This window comes from Dendrobates tinctorius, unplaced genomic scaffold, assembly GCF_039654945.1.
Source record: "Dendrobates tinctorius isolate UK_male_01 unplaced genomic scaffold, ASM3965494v1 ptg000090l, whole genome shotgun sequence".
Classification (NCBI taxonomy): Eukaryota; Metazoa; Chordata; class Amphibia; order Anura; family Dendrobatidae; genus Dendrobates; species Dendrobates tinctorius.
In genome coordinates, this window is record NW_027361758.1 from 1,669,387 (window position 1) to 1,684,497 (window position 15,111).

Sequence of the window (15,111 nt, forward strand, 5' to 3'; positions counted from 1 at the left end):
TAAAGGATTTTCACATCTTAGGCCAGGTTCACATAGCGTTAACCAGCCCTATCAACACATAGCGTTGAAGGGCTGCGTTACCACTATAGCATAATGCGATATGCGTTATGCTATACCGCTAGCGCTGATGATTCATCAGCGCTAGCTGTGACGGAGCCTCAGACGCTGCAGGCCGCGTCCGAGGCTCCGTCAGTGCTTAATGGCACATCGCGAACGCGTGCCGCTTTGCGGCATACGTCGCAATGCGCCACACAATGGTGGCGTTTTGCAGCGTTAACGGACTGCGTTACACCGCAGTGTAACGCAGTCCGTTAAATGGACTGCCATAGCGCAGTGAGAACCCAGCCTTATAGTTGATTTGGTTTTAAGTAGGTGCAAAGTTTCTACAGTACTGGCAGTGAAGTAGTCAAGTGTAGGGGGACCGAAGGCGTCTTATAAAGTAAAGTGACATTTTTTTTTTTCTTTAGAAGAAGATTCCAAGTTTAGAAAAAAAGAAGCGGACTTTCCAGAAATATCACCTCTTTTAATAATAATAATAATAATAATCTTTTTATATAGTGCTAACATATTCTACAGCGCTTTACAGTTTACACACATTATCATCACTGTCCCTGATGGGGCTCACAATCTAAATTCCCTATCAGTATGTCTTTGGAATGTGGGAGGAAACCCACGCAAACACGGGGAGAACATACAAACTCCTTGCAGATGTTGTCCTTGGTGGGATTCGAATCCAGGACTCCAGCGCTGCATGTCTGCAGTGCTATCCACCAAGTCACCTTTTGTCATCAGACTGTGCCTGATATTGCAGGCTATTCTCTTTCCAGTGCATGGGGCTCAGCTGAAATATCAGACAAAGCCCTTATACAGTAGTACAGAATCGACTTCATTCCCTAGAGAGACGACCGCACCATGGAAATAATCAGATGTGTGTAAACTTATGTCGAGGAATACATCCTATTTTTATCGTTGTGATCTTGACAACCAGGAAAATCAGGATTGGCGCCGTCCCCACACACATGCCTGGATGACTGTTAGAAAGATGTATGTGTAGATTGCCTCAAAAAAATAATGAAATGATGTAGAAAGAGTTAATGTGCCCATTGTTTTTGTAACTTTTTCTATACTGAGTTGTAATAATCTTCCATCTAAAGGTATGTGCTCACGCTGCGGATTCTGCTGCGGATCCGCAGCGGATTTGGCGCTGCGGAAGCGCAGCAGTTCCGCAGGCAGTGTACAGTATAATGTTATCCTATGGGTTTTCAAATCCGCAGTGCACATGCTGCAGAGTTTTCCGTGCGGAAAAGCTGCGGTTTGAAATCCGCAGCATGTCAATTCTTTCTGTGGATTCCGCTGTGGTTGGACACCTATTCCATTGTCCAGGTGTCAAACCGCAGGGGAAAACCACTGGCCAATCCGCAGGTCACTTTACTTGCGGTTTTACCTGCGGATTCGCATGGAAAAATCCGCACCGTGTGCACGCAGACTTACACTCTGCTCTATTGGCTGGGATCAGAGAGATCTGGGAACCCAGATATTTAATCCTTTAAAGCAGCGGTACCCAACCTTTTTGACCTTGAGAGCCACATTCAGCTCTGAGAGGGGGTCATGAGCAACATCCTGCTCCTGTCCCCCTCAAAGTAGTGTCAGCCAAAGCCCCCATTACAGGTATAATGATAACCGAAGCTTTTCCACAGAAATCACTCCAAAGCAGTACACTAAGATCCAGGGGTTGTTCCCACAATACCCCCATTCAGTATTCTCCCACCAAGGACTACCAACACACTATCACATCCAGCTTTGAGAACCTCCTCTAAGGCTACGTTCACACGTAGCGGATCTCTCGCGGAAATTACAGCGAGAATTCCGGATTCCATTCCGCGGGAAAATCGCATTTTAAATTCCCGCGGAAAAACTAGCGTTTTGCAAGCGTAATTAGCTTGCAGAATGCTAGCGTTTTCCAAGCGATCTGGAGCATCGCTTGGAGAACTGATTGACAGGTTGGTCACACTCGTCAAACATAGTGTTTGACGAGTGTGACCTACTTTTTACTACTGATGCTGCCTATGCAGCATCAGTAGTAAAAGATAGGATGTAAAAAATAATAAAAAAAAAAAAATATTGTAATTCTTACCTTACGGCGTCCTGCGCAGCCTTCCCGCCTCTCTCCACGCTCCCGGTCCCAGTAATCCTTTGCGAGAATGACCGCGATGATGTCGCGCTCCGACGTCATCGCGAATGTCCGTTGGTGTGCACAGCCACATGCGGAAAGTAAGCAGAACAATGCATTCCTATGGGTGCGGGATCGCCGCAATTCCGCTAAATTAATGAGCATGCTGCGTTTTTTACCGCAAAGAGATTCCGCCACGGAAAAAAACACAACATTAGCACAGCATTGTGGAATCCCATAGGAATGCATGGGATGCTTATTTTTTGCGTTTTCGCGGCAAAATCGCGCATTTAAAACCACAAAACCAGTGACGTTATAGCGATATTGCTAGTGATACCACTTGGTTGATGGGCCCTTAATTTGGGGTCCTGTGGGTGGTCCCATCAGTGACTGACAGCTTTCTTTGTGTAAGTGTGTATACAGATGGCAACTATGCAGTGGAAAATCCGCCATGTGTTCACATCGTGTGAACTTAGCCCGAGACCTCATTCTCGCGCATTTAAAACCGCCGCAAAAACTCAAAAAAAACCGCTACGTGTGAACTCAGCCTAACAGGTAGTACCATCCTCCAGCGTACCATACATAAAACATCTCTAAACCCCTAAGACCAGCATATGTGCATCCAGATATGCTCTTCTGTGCACGGCTAAATCACTATTTTGTGATGTACTCTTCATACCTGTTTGCTTGACCTGTAGCTAATGCACCAAGCTGGGAGGCAGTCGCGTGCCACAATTCCTGGGACCGCGAGCCACATGTGGCTCCTGAGCTGCAGGTTGGGGACCCTTGCTTTAAAGGGACCCTGTCGCCATGAAAAATGCAGTCAGATCTACAAGCATCATGTTATAGAGCAGGAGGAGCTGAGTGGATTGATATGTGGCTTTGTAAGAAAAGATTCAGTATAAAGGTACTGTCACACTTAGCGATGCACCAGCGATCCCGAACACGATATGACCCGGTCAGGATCGCTGATGCATCGCTAAGTGGTCGCTAGTGAGCTGCCAAACAGGCAGATCTCACCAGCGACATAGCAGCGGTTGGCGGTCGTTACTTACCTGTCAGACGAGGCGATGAAGACGTCCTCCCGCCCGCGTCCACGTATCGCTCGTCGGCGCCAGCAGGAAGCCCAGCAGGAACCGGCCAACAAGAAACTGCCCAGGACGTTCTCGCGCGATCACCGATAGCCAGCGGGGGAGCCGGTCGGAGGTAAGTATCTCACATAGCGATATCGCTGCTACGTCACAAAACCAGTGACGTTATAGCGATATTGCTAGTGATACCACTTGGTTGATGGGCCCTTAATTTGGGGTCCTGTGGGTGGTCCCATCAGTGACTGACAGCTTTCTTTGTGTAAGTGTGTATACAGATGGCAACTATGCAGTGGAAAATCCGCCATGTGTTCACATCGTGTGAACTTAGCCCGAGACCTCATTCAGATGTCAGTGTTTCGTGCACAAGAGCTAGCCATGTTTTTCATGGATAGCACTTGTACCTGTGATAGTCTATCAGACCACTCACAAGTCCGTGATGTTTTTTCTCCACAGAAAACTATGTAGACACGTCTTACTTTGATCTGCTCATCAGCTCAAAATTAGTAATGTATGTCTATGGGTCTGTGAAAAAATTTGGGCCATGGTTGGATGACATTCAAGGTTTTTTTTGTCCGATTTTCACAGACTGTCAGTAACGAGAAAGTGGAAAACCTTCCCCCCCCCCCCCCCCACGCATGAGAAAAACTGACCACACTCTAATCAAGGTCTGATCAAAATAATCGGTCAGTTTTCATCGTACTTGAAAAGAATAGACGTCTGAATGAGCCCTTAAAGGAAATTTGTCACCTCATTTTTGCCCTATGAGATGCGGCCACCACCATCAGTGGCTTATCTACAGCATTCTGTAATGCTGTAGATATGCCCCCGATGGAACCTGAAAGATAAGAAAAACTAGTTAGATTATACTCACCTGAGGGATCCGGTCCGATGAGTGTCGCGGTCCAGGTCCGACGCCTCCCATCTTTTAGTGATGACATTGTCCTCCTTCTGTCGCGGCTCCTGCGCAGGCGTAATTCTCTGCCATGTCGAGGGCAGAGCAGAGTACTGCAGTGCGCAAGCGTCGGGAGAGGTCCGGCGCCTGCGCACTGTAGTACTTTACTCTGCCCTCAATAGGTCAGATATAGTACGCCTGCGCAGGAGCCGCGGCAGAAGGAGGAGGACCTCATCGCTAGAAGATGGGAGGCACCGGACAGGACCGCGACACCCATTGGACCCGGACCGCCCCAGGTGAGTATAATCTAACTCGTTTTTCTTCTCTTTCAGGTTACATCGGGGGCTTATCTACGGCATTACAGAATGCCCCTGATGGCGGTGGCTGCATCTTATATATGAAAAAATAGGTGACAGATTCCCTTTAAAGCCGGTCTGATAATCAGCCAGGTCTGCACTCTCCCTGTCCTTTGTCCAAGTAAAAATGAGAGCAACTTATTGGCTGCACGGATCACATAATATGACAACATCACACAAACACCTCACTGACATTACTGGAATGACAAAGATGCGGAAAGTGGATATATGTTAATTTATTTTACAAGAAGGTCACCTTAATTTATAAAAGATGTTGCCTAGGTAGTTGATAAACCCTTTAACCCCTTCATGACCTGAGCTTTTTTCGGTTTTGCGTTTTCGTTTTTTGCTCCTCTTCTTTCCAGAGCCATAACTTTTTTTATTTTTCCATCAATATGGCCATGTGAAGGCTTATTTTTTGCGGGACGAGTTGTACTTTTGAATGACATCATTGGTTTTAGCATGTCATGTACACGAAAACGGTAAAAAAAATTCCAAGTGCAGAGAAATTGCAAAAAAAAGTTCAAAAGTTGGCTTTTTTGCTAGGTTCAATAAATGCTAAAACTGACCTGACATTATGATTATCCAGATCATTACGAGTTCATAGACACCAAACATGTCTAGGTTTTATCTAAGTAGTGAAAAAAAATTCCAAAGTTTGCTAAAAAAAATAAAAATAAAAAAAATTGCGCAATGTTCAGAGACCTATAGCGTCTCCATTTTTCGTGATCTTGGGTTAGGTGAGGGCTTATTTTTTGCGCGCCGAGATGACTTTTTTAATGATACCACTGTTGTGCAGATACGTTCTTTTGATCGCCCATTATTACATTTTAATGCAATGTCGCGGCAACCAAAGAAACGTAATTCTGACGTTTCTATTTTTTCTCGCTACGCTGTTTAGCGATCAGGTTAATCCTTTTTTTTATTGATAGAATGGGCGATTCTGAACGCGGGGGGGTTATTTAAACTTTTTTTTTTTTTATTTTATAATTTTAAAAGTATTTTTCTTTAACTTTTGGCATGCTTCAATAGCCTCCATGGGAGGCTAGAAGCTGCCACAACTTGATTGGCTCTGCTACATAGAGGCAATGCTCAGATCGCCTCTATGTAGAATTACTGAATTGCTATGAGCGCCGACCACAGGGAGTCACGTGACCGCAGGTCCTATTGGTCACATCATGGAAGGTCCTGAAGCGATGAGCAGCTGCTGCCTCCCCTGCAGGAGGAGGATCTCAGCAGACACTGGAAAGCCAAGGGGGGAGCTGGGAGCAGGAGCGATCATCGGAAGGTGACTATAGTGACGGGGCGGGGGAGAGTGCAGGCACATGTAATATGCACCACTCCCCTGTCTACCAACTCGGCGCGGCTTCAGCACCAAGGTGATGGACAGCGGGTGTAGTGAAGATTACATGAGCCTAATGAGCGGGAGCACTGACCACCCGCTGTCTCTGCAGCCCGCAGCCAGCCCACCCCAGCCCCCTGACACCATGCCAGAGCCGCCCCCCCACTCTATAGCACAGCAGCAGCACATATTTGGATTATAAGATGCACCCCCCTACTTTCCCCCAAAATTTGGGGGAACAAAAGTGCGTCTTATAATCCGAAAAATACGGTAAATGGTTTCTTCCAAAAAAACACCTGCCCATGGGTGGTGTCTGGTATGGAAACACAGCTCCATTAGGCCAAATTCACATATTGGTTGTTTGTTTGTTTGTTTTTCCTCATGTGAAAAGCAGAACTTTATTTTCAGTCTGCTGGATCCATTTGTAGGCCATGTGCTAGTTTTACAATACGTGAGGGTATGTGCAGACGATCAGTAAACGCTGCGGGTTGGACGCTTATGCAGCGTTCACCCGCAGCGTCCAGCATAGTGTATGGCATTTCAAGAAATCCCATGTCCACTATGCATCCAGACGCCCATGGATCACCAGCGGAGATGGACATGCAGCGTGTCTCTCAGAATGTATCGGATGTGTTGAATCCACATGGGTCAGTGAACACGAGGAATCACCTGCGTTCAATATAGACGGCAGCACTTTAGACGCAGCAGACATGTGCTGCTTCCAAAGCACTGCCAGTTCCAGATAGTCTGCACATATGTTCTCCCCTAAAGATACACAGGACATAACAATTTGATGAAAAACAGAAAGCATTTGGGTGACGCACAGATAGTGAAGAAACCAATGGAAATGATTGACATGTGAATGAGCCCTCAAAGTAAACATGGCTGAGCCCAAATATCCGACATGACAGGTAAACAGGTTGAGCACTGGTTTTGTGAAGAGACAGCTTTCCTTTTGGACAGCTCAAGTAAGGCCACGTTCAGTATTTGGTGAGTTTTTACCTGAGTGTTTACCTGAGTGTTTATAAGCCAAAACCATGATAACACAGGCCCCACTCTCATACATAAGAAAAAAGGACACATGGACACCGAGTTCTAAGTTTGGCATAAAATGGCCGTGGCGTTTATTTTGAGGTACTCAACAACCAATTTTATTTAATCATAACCATTAAAAACCATTAAATATCTCCATCACTGAATAAAATTATTACTCTCATGACCCAATCCTCCCTAAAACAGGGAGATTATCTCACAAATAAACGACACGACAATACAGCGAAATACTTTAAACAGGGTGGGAGGGAGGGATCTTGAAATCTTCTTGTGGTAAACTGAGGTAACTGTCTCACACAGCTGATTTATATAACAAGTTCTTCCTGCTCATACTCTGTCAGCCAATCAAAACAGTTTACAAAAAAGAGCGGGAAGCCAAATCTGCCTGACAACAGGGAACCTGCTCATGAAATATCACAGCTTACTGAAACATTAACTCTTTGTAAACCAGAGCTTAACAAACCAACTGAACACCATCAAATTAATAGTTATGGGAGCCGCGTTATCATGCGACACCCCCCCCCCCCCCCCTTGTATTCACTAAGGGGAACAATCAGAGGAAAAGTATAATAGAAACACATCACCACTTCTGTATTTATCACCCACTCCTGGTTTTGGCTCACAAATACTGAGGTAAAAACTCACCAAATCCTGAGGTAAAATAGTACCCGTCATGACTTCTGTATTTATCACCCACTCCTGGTTTTGGCTCACAAATACTGAGGTAAAAACTCACTAAATGCTCAACATGTTCATGTGGCCTTAGAGAACAGAAAAGGAGGTTTTCAGGAAATGTATTTTATACTGTTCGATTTTTACGTTGACAGGTTTTTTGTGAAAACCTAATTGCAGTTCATTGTCCTTGTCAGCTTTCCACTTCCCCCACACTGGTCCCCTATATGAGACGGCATCCATAGAGTAGAATGTGCCCCGTCTTTACCAGCTCTTCTGTCTTGCATGTTACAGGCGGGGGCCAGCTCCATGTGGGCTTCTTGCTGTGGGTTGCTGAATGAAGTCATGGGTACCGGTGCTGTGCGAGGGCAGCAGTCAGGATTCGCCGGAGGAGCAGGCCCCTTTAGATTTGCACAGAATACGGACTTTTCACCATATCCTTCATCATCCTCCAACATCGTATGTAAATCTTGTGGACTGAACTTCACAGTCTTCAGGAAGAAGGTGAGACGTTCTGTGTGAGGTGACATTTTGTACAAGTTGAATATTTGTGAGAAAGCAGAAAAAATCTAAATATGTACATGATTATATTGTATGTCAGAGGGTTATACAAAGTGTTTTTCAGTTTCATAATCTGTTGTATTTTTCACGTTTTCTCCCATAGATCTCTAAATCTCCTGCATCCCATCAAGGATTTATACAATTGGGATATTTTAATTCAATGGGAGCAATAGAAATCCGTAGGAATGAGTTCTCTTATTGGCAGCTTCTGAGAAGAACAGTAGTGTTGATTACCATTATGATGGGTACACTGCTAGTAGAGATATTTATCTCATTACTGAAGATTTCAATGGGAGGAAAAAATAAGGCGCCTGTTAGCACATTGCCTTCACCTTGGAATTTTAGCACTATTTTAACGCCTTCATCTCCTTTGAAAATGCAAAAACTGAAAATCTCATTGTTTCCTCCACTTATTCCAAGAGCCATAACTTTGTTATATTTCCGTTTCCATAGCTGTATGCGCGCTTGTTTTTTGCTGGGCCAGTTCTACTTCTTGAATGACACCATCCATTTTATCATGTGATGTACTGGATAACGGGAAAAAAAAAATCAAAGTATTATGAAATTGAAAAAAAAATGTGCCATTCCTCATTTTTTTTTGTTTTTTTTATTTACCATGTTCACTATATGATAAAACTAACCTGGCAATATGATTCTCCAGGTCAGCATGATTACACAGATACCAAACATTTATATTTTCTTGTGTTTTTTTTTTTTTTTTTTTTTTTTTAAAGTAGTGGAAAAAAATCAGAAATTTGTAAGCAAAAAAAACTTAACTGTTTAATTGTTTTGAGATATGGGGCTGTGTGAGAACTTATTTTTACCCTGTGATCTGACTTTTTTTTTTTAAAATACCATTTTGGGGTGTATACAATGTTTTGATCACCTTTTATTGCAATGTTGCAGCCGCCAAAGAAACAAAAATTCTGGTGTTTTGATTTTTTTTTTTTTCCCCCCATTACGCTGTTTATAGATCGGATTACTTTATTTTATATTTTGATAGATCAGACTTTTATGAACGCAGCTAATGGCGGGATTTAACTGGTTAACAGCTACGGGTGACGCATTGCTTCACCCACCGCTGTTAAAGGCACATGATGGCTTATTAAATCAGTCGTCATGTGTGGGGAAAGATGTGGGCTCGGCGTGCAATCCTTCATCAAAGGCAAATGTACATCAAAGGTCATGACGGGGTTAACCCCTTCATGACCAAGCCTATTTTGACCTTAATGACCAGGCCATTTTTTGCAATTCTGACCAGTGTCCCTTTATGAGGTAATAACTCAGGAACGCTTCAACGGATCCTAGCGATTCTGAGATTGTTTTTTCGTGACATTGGGCTTCATGTTAGTGGTAAATTTAGGTCGATAATTTTTGCGTTTATTTGTGAAAATTTAGAAAATTTCGCAAATTTTAAATTTTTATTCTGTTAAACCAGAGAGTTATGTGACACAAAATAGTTACTAAATAACATTTCCCACATGTCTACTTTACATCAGCACAATTTTGGAAACAAAATATTTTTTGTTAGGAAGTTATAAGGGTTAAAAGTTGACCAGTGATTTCTCATTTTTACAACAAAATTTACAAAACCATTTTTTTTAGGGACCACCTCACATTTGAAGTCACTTTGAGAGGTCTATATGGCAGAAAATACCCCAAAGTGACACCATTCTAAAAACTGCACCCCTCAAGCTACTCAAAACTACATTCAAGAAGATTATTAACCCTACAGATGTTTCACAGGAACTAAAGCAACGTGGAAAGAAAAAATGGACATTTTAATTTTTCCAACAAAAATTTTCTTTTAGCATCAATTTTTTCATTTTCACATGGGCAACAGGATAAAATGGATCCTAAAATTTGTTGGGCAATTTCTCCTGAGTACACCAATACCTCATACATGGTCATAAACCACTGTTTGAGCGCACAGCAGGGCTCAGAAGGGAAGGCGCGCCATTTGACTTTTTGAATGGAAAATATGCTGGAATATTTAGCGGTTGCCATGTTGCGTTTGGAGAACCCTTGTGCCTAAACATTGGAGCTCCCCCACAAGTGACCCCATTTTGGAAACTAGACCCCTTATGGAACTTATCTAGATGCATAATGATCACTTTGAACCCCCAGGTGCTTCACAAAAAGTTGTTGAGCAATTTCTCCTGAGTACACCGATACCTCATATGTGGTCATAAACCACTGTTTGGGCGTACGGCAGGGTCCGGAAGGGAAGGAGCGCCATTTGACTTTTTGAATGGAAAATTAGCTCCAATCATTATCGGACACCATGTCGCGTTTGGAGAGCCCCTGTGCACCTAAACATTGGAACTCCCCCACAAGTGATCCCATTTTGGAAACTAGACCCCTTATGGAACTTATCTAGATGTGTACTGAGCACTTTGAACCCCCAAGTGCTTCACAAAAGTTTATAACACAGAGCAATGAAAATAAAAAAATATTTTTTTTTCCTCAAGAATGATTTTTTTAGCACGCTATTTTTAATTTTCACATGGCTAACAGGAGAAATTGGACCACAAAAGTTGTTGTCCAGTTTGTCCTGAGTACGCTGGTACCCCATATGTGGGGGGGAACCACTGTTTGGGCGCACGGCAGGGCTCAGAAGGAAAGGAGCGCCATTTGACTTCTTGAAATGCAAATTACTTCTAATCGTTAGCGGACACCATGTGGTGTTTGGAGAGCCCCTTGTGTACCTAAACATTGGAGCTCCCCCACAAATGACCCCATTTTGGAAACTAGACCTCCTAAGGAACTTATCTAGATTTGTAGTGAGCACTTTAAACCCCCAAGTGCTTCACAAAAGTTTATAACGCAGAGCCTTGAAAATAAATTATTTTTTTTTTCCTCAAAAAAATTAGTGCGCAATTTTTTTTCACAACGGTAGCAGGATAAATTGGACCCCAAAAGTTGTTGTCCAGTTTGTCCTGAGTACGCTGGTACCCCATATGTGGGTGGGGACCACTGTTTGGGTACACGTCGGGGCTCGGAAGGGAAGTAGTGACGTTTTGAAATGCAGACTTTGATGGAATGGTCTGCGGTCGTCGTTACGTTTGCAGAGCCCCTGATGTGCCTAAACAATAGAAACCCCCCCACAAGTGACCCCATTTTGGAAACTAGACCCCCCAAGGAACTTATCTAGATGCCTGGTGAGCACTTTGAACCCCCAAGTGCTTCACAGAAGTTTATAACGCAGAGACGTGAAAATAAAAAAGAAAAAATTTTCCACAAAAATATTTTTGCCCCCAATTTTTTATTTTCCCAAGGGTACCAGGAGAAATTAGACCCCTAAAGTTGTTGTGCAATTTTTCCTGAGTACGCTGATACCCCATATGTTGGGGTAAACCACTGTTTGGGCACACGTCGGGGCTTGGAAGGGAGGGAGCACCGTTTGACTTTTTGAACGCAAAATTGGCTGGAATCAATGGTTGCACCATGTCGCGTTTGGAGACCCCCATGATGTGCCTAAACAGTGGAAGCCCCTCAATTCTAACTTCAACCCTAACCCCAACACACCCCTAATCCCAACCCTAACCATAACCCTAACCCCAACACACCCCTAACCCTAATCCCAACCCTAATTCCAACTCTAACCCTCTTTCCAACCCTAACCCTCTTTCCAACCCTAACCCTAATGGAAAAATAAAAATAATTTATTTATTTTATTAGTTGTTCCTGCCTATGGGGGTGATAAACGGGGGGTTTATTTACTTTTCATTCTATTTTGATCACTGTGAGAGTTTATCACAGTGATCAAAATTAATGAAAGGAAATTGCAGCCGGCGGGCGCACTGCGCATGCGCCCGCCATTTTCCAATATGGTGGCACCCATGGTCCGGGACCGCGGGACACCGGGAGCCATAGCGGCACTCGGTGAGTACCAGGGGCGGGAGGGGGGGCGATCGGAAGGCGGGGGGAGCAGAGGGAAGGCAGGGGGGGCAGACGATGACAGCGGCGGCACATCGCCGCTGTCATTCAGTGGCGGGGGGCAGATCGCCCCCGTTAACCGTGGGGGGGGGGTCGGATCGGTGTCACCAGCCATGTCCGATGCTACAGCAGCGTCGGACATGGCTGGATTGTAATATTTCATCAATTTTCAATGATGAAATATTACTATCGCTCTGATTGGCTGTTAAAAGTGAAACAGCCAATCAGAGCGATCGTAGCCACGTGGGGGTGAAGCCATGCCCCCCGTGGTGAAGTACAAAGCCCCCTGTATCTGCGGGTCCGGTGACCTTTCAGTGACCTAGGTCACCTGACCCGCAGGGGGGCTTTAAAGTCATGACTAGAGTTGAGCGACTTTGGTCGGATCGGGTTTCATGAAACAAAATTTGTTTCAGATGAAACTCGTCCGACTAGGGCAAAAAAAGTCGGAGTTTCGTCCGAAACCCGACCCCAATGCAAGTCAATGGGAAATAAACGTCGGCATTGAGCGGATGAAATTCATCCACTCAATGCCGACTTTTATTCCCCATTGACTTGCATTGGGGTCGGGTTTCGGACGAAACTCCGACTTTTTTTTGCCCTAGTCGGACGAGTTTCATCTGAAACAAATTTTGTTTCATGAAACCCGATCCGACCAAAGTCGCTCAACTCTAGTCATGACGCCACATAGGCGTCACTGGTCAGATTGATACCAGTTTTCATGACGCCTATGTGGCGTCATTGGTCGTGAAGGGGTTAAAGGGAGCCTATCATGAGGATTTTATACTTAAAGCCATTGGCATGTATTTACAGTCATTTTTCATGGGTTTCTGAAAAATCCAATGTTGAAGTAATATGCAAATGAGCTTCAAGTGCCACATTGCACTTTCAGTTCTCCTGGCCTCCCTCAGTACTTAACGTTTGCTTCTGGTTTCAGACTGACATTGTTGTGCATTTCAGACTGACGAAGTGCATAGATCTGTGCGTTCTCCAGCCTACATATGAGTAGGCGAGTGGCGTGCAATATGTAGCAGTTTACAAGTGTCATCTTCGCATCAGAGGAGGCAGATAACTGAAACAAGAGTGACCTGTCAGTCAGATACAGGAGGCAGGCTGTGAATAAGGAGAGCGGCAAGTTCAATAGCCCATGCACTTGCAACTCATTCACATAAGAATTCAATGCTAGGTTTCTCAGAAACTGCAATGCTAATCTCATAGGAAGTTCTCATTATATCACTGTTCTCAGCTGCCTGCCTGTATGTGTATCACTGGATGATTAGAAGAAAGTAGGTGTTAATAACCAACTATGCTCTTCTGTCTTACAGCACATCTGTTATGACTGCAAAAAAGACTTTTGCTCAGTGTGCTCCACACTTCAGGAAAACCTCAGGCGTTGTAGTACTTGCCACTTACTACAGGAGACAGCATTTCAGCGGCCCCAGTTAATGAAGCTTAAAGTGAAAGACCTACGTCATTACCTTACGCTAAGGAACATCCCTACGGAAAGCTGTCGGGAGAAGGAAGACTTGGTGGAACTTGTGCTGTGCCACCATGGCTCATGTCCTGAAGAGGAGATGGATGTTAGCACAGACGGCACTACAAGATCGCAGTCCTCTGCCTTCTCTTTCTTTACTGCTATATCTGCCCCTTCATCTTCCGTATCTTCAGCTCAGGGAGAATTATCAGACAGAAGTGTGAGCTTGGGAAGTGGATCTACATCCCAGGTACCAGCAGCAGCCTTGATGCATTGCAATCACAATGGGGACTTGGGTGTATATTTGCCTTTTATCAGCAGGAATGCTATTATGATAAATGATGGCCTCTTGAATCATATAATAATCATAAAAATTTCCCAAAGTGTAGCCTACAAGAATAGGCTGGGGGAAAAAAAGCAATGATTTTCCGCACTATGCTTCATTTTTTACTTTTTTAATTTATTTATTTTTTTAGAAGCATCATTGCCAGAGGTCATCAGATGCCAGGAGCCCTATGCTGTAGGATCTGTTCACATCTGCATTGTGGGGATCATCTACAGCAGAACACAACTTTCACCAGAACACTGTCCGACATCAAACTTTCATTGTGTAGCTGTAAGGTGTTTTCTCCACAATGTCCACTTTTATAAGACTAGATTTTTATGGGGCACTGAGGCAGGGCGATGGTCTTGTGTATATGATCAGTCTCCATAAAACTGGTATTATGTGCCAATTCCCCTTTCGTTTGGTTGTCCTAGTTGGGCTCTGTCCACATTGCATTACACCACATTAGAATGATTGTGTAACATACACTTCCAACACAAGGCTTCATCGTAGATTGTTTAGGTACTTGGTATCCTATATTGTCTATCATGTAATTATTTTAAAAAAAACTATACGGTATTTAAATGCATACCACATGAGATATAATGCATATAATATACAAATATATTCAGTATAATATATGTATAATATGAAAAAGCAAAAGATGAGGCAGCACAAGCTAAAACAAAAAGCAGATGATGGGTGCCAGCCTGCAGGTTACAACCCAGTAACCTAATCATAGAAGTACAAACAAGCAGGCAACACACTATAGGAATATCAAAAAGGTGAACTTTCCATTTGCCATGTGTGCGAAGGTTTGCTCACTTTTTTCACAAATTAGGCAATCCCTGCGTGTGTTGTGGCTGTCAAACAGCAGTGAGAAATTCAGCCGCAGGGACTGGAACATATTATTTGAGCACCCCAAAGACACTCGATTAGCACATGCGCATGCTCGCATAACACCTTATCCAAGCACGTTCGCTCATCACTAATGTTTACGTAAAGATTGGAGCAACTATTTGTGCAAAAGTGTGACAGGTTTCAATTTCTGAATGGAAAGCATAGGTTCAGACTGGCTTAGATTTGCTTTAATCCAATTACATTGCTTACTCTACCTTTGCTAGCATTAAAGGGTTATTCCCATCTTCATAGATGGATATTGTCAGATCGCGCTTATAAATATAGGCACTTCTGGAATTTACTGTGTTTTTTTTGTTTTTTTTTTAAATTTTGCAGCCG

At 43.8% G+C, this 15,111-nt stretch overlaps 1 protein-coding gene across 4 annotated transcripts in view; it reads left to right on the plus strand.

The window, feature by feature from the left end:
* The window catches only part of RNF34 (ring finger protein 34), a 65,000-nt gene that overhangs the window by 17,783 nt on the left and 32,106 nt on the right, over positions 1–15,111 (plus strand). For 2 of the 4 annotated variants that reach the window (XM_073585974.1, XM_073585975.1), the window contains exons 2-3: positions 7,871–8,080; positions 13,399–13,797. In XM_073585974.1, coding sequence (XP_073442075.1) covers positions 7,871–8,080; positions 13,399–13,797 — 609 coding nt within the window. Of the gene's footprint in view, positions 1–7,861; positions 8,081–13,398; positions 13,798–15,111 lie in introns of those variants that run through there. The other 2 variants (XM_073585973.1, XM_073585976.1) reach the window with 1 other exon arrangement.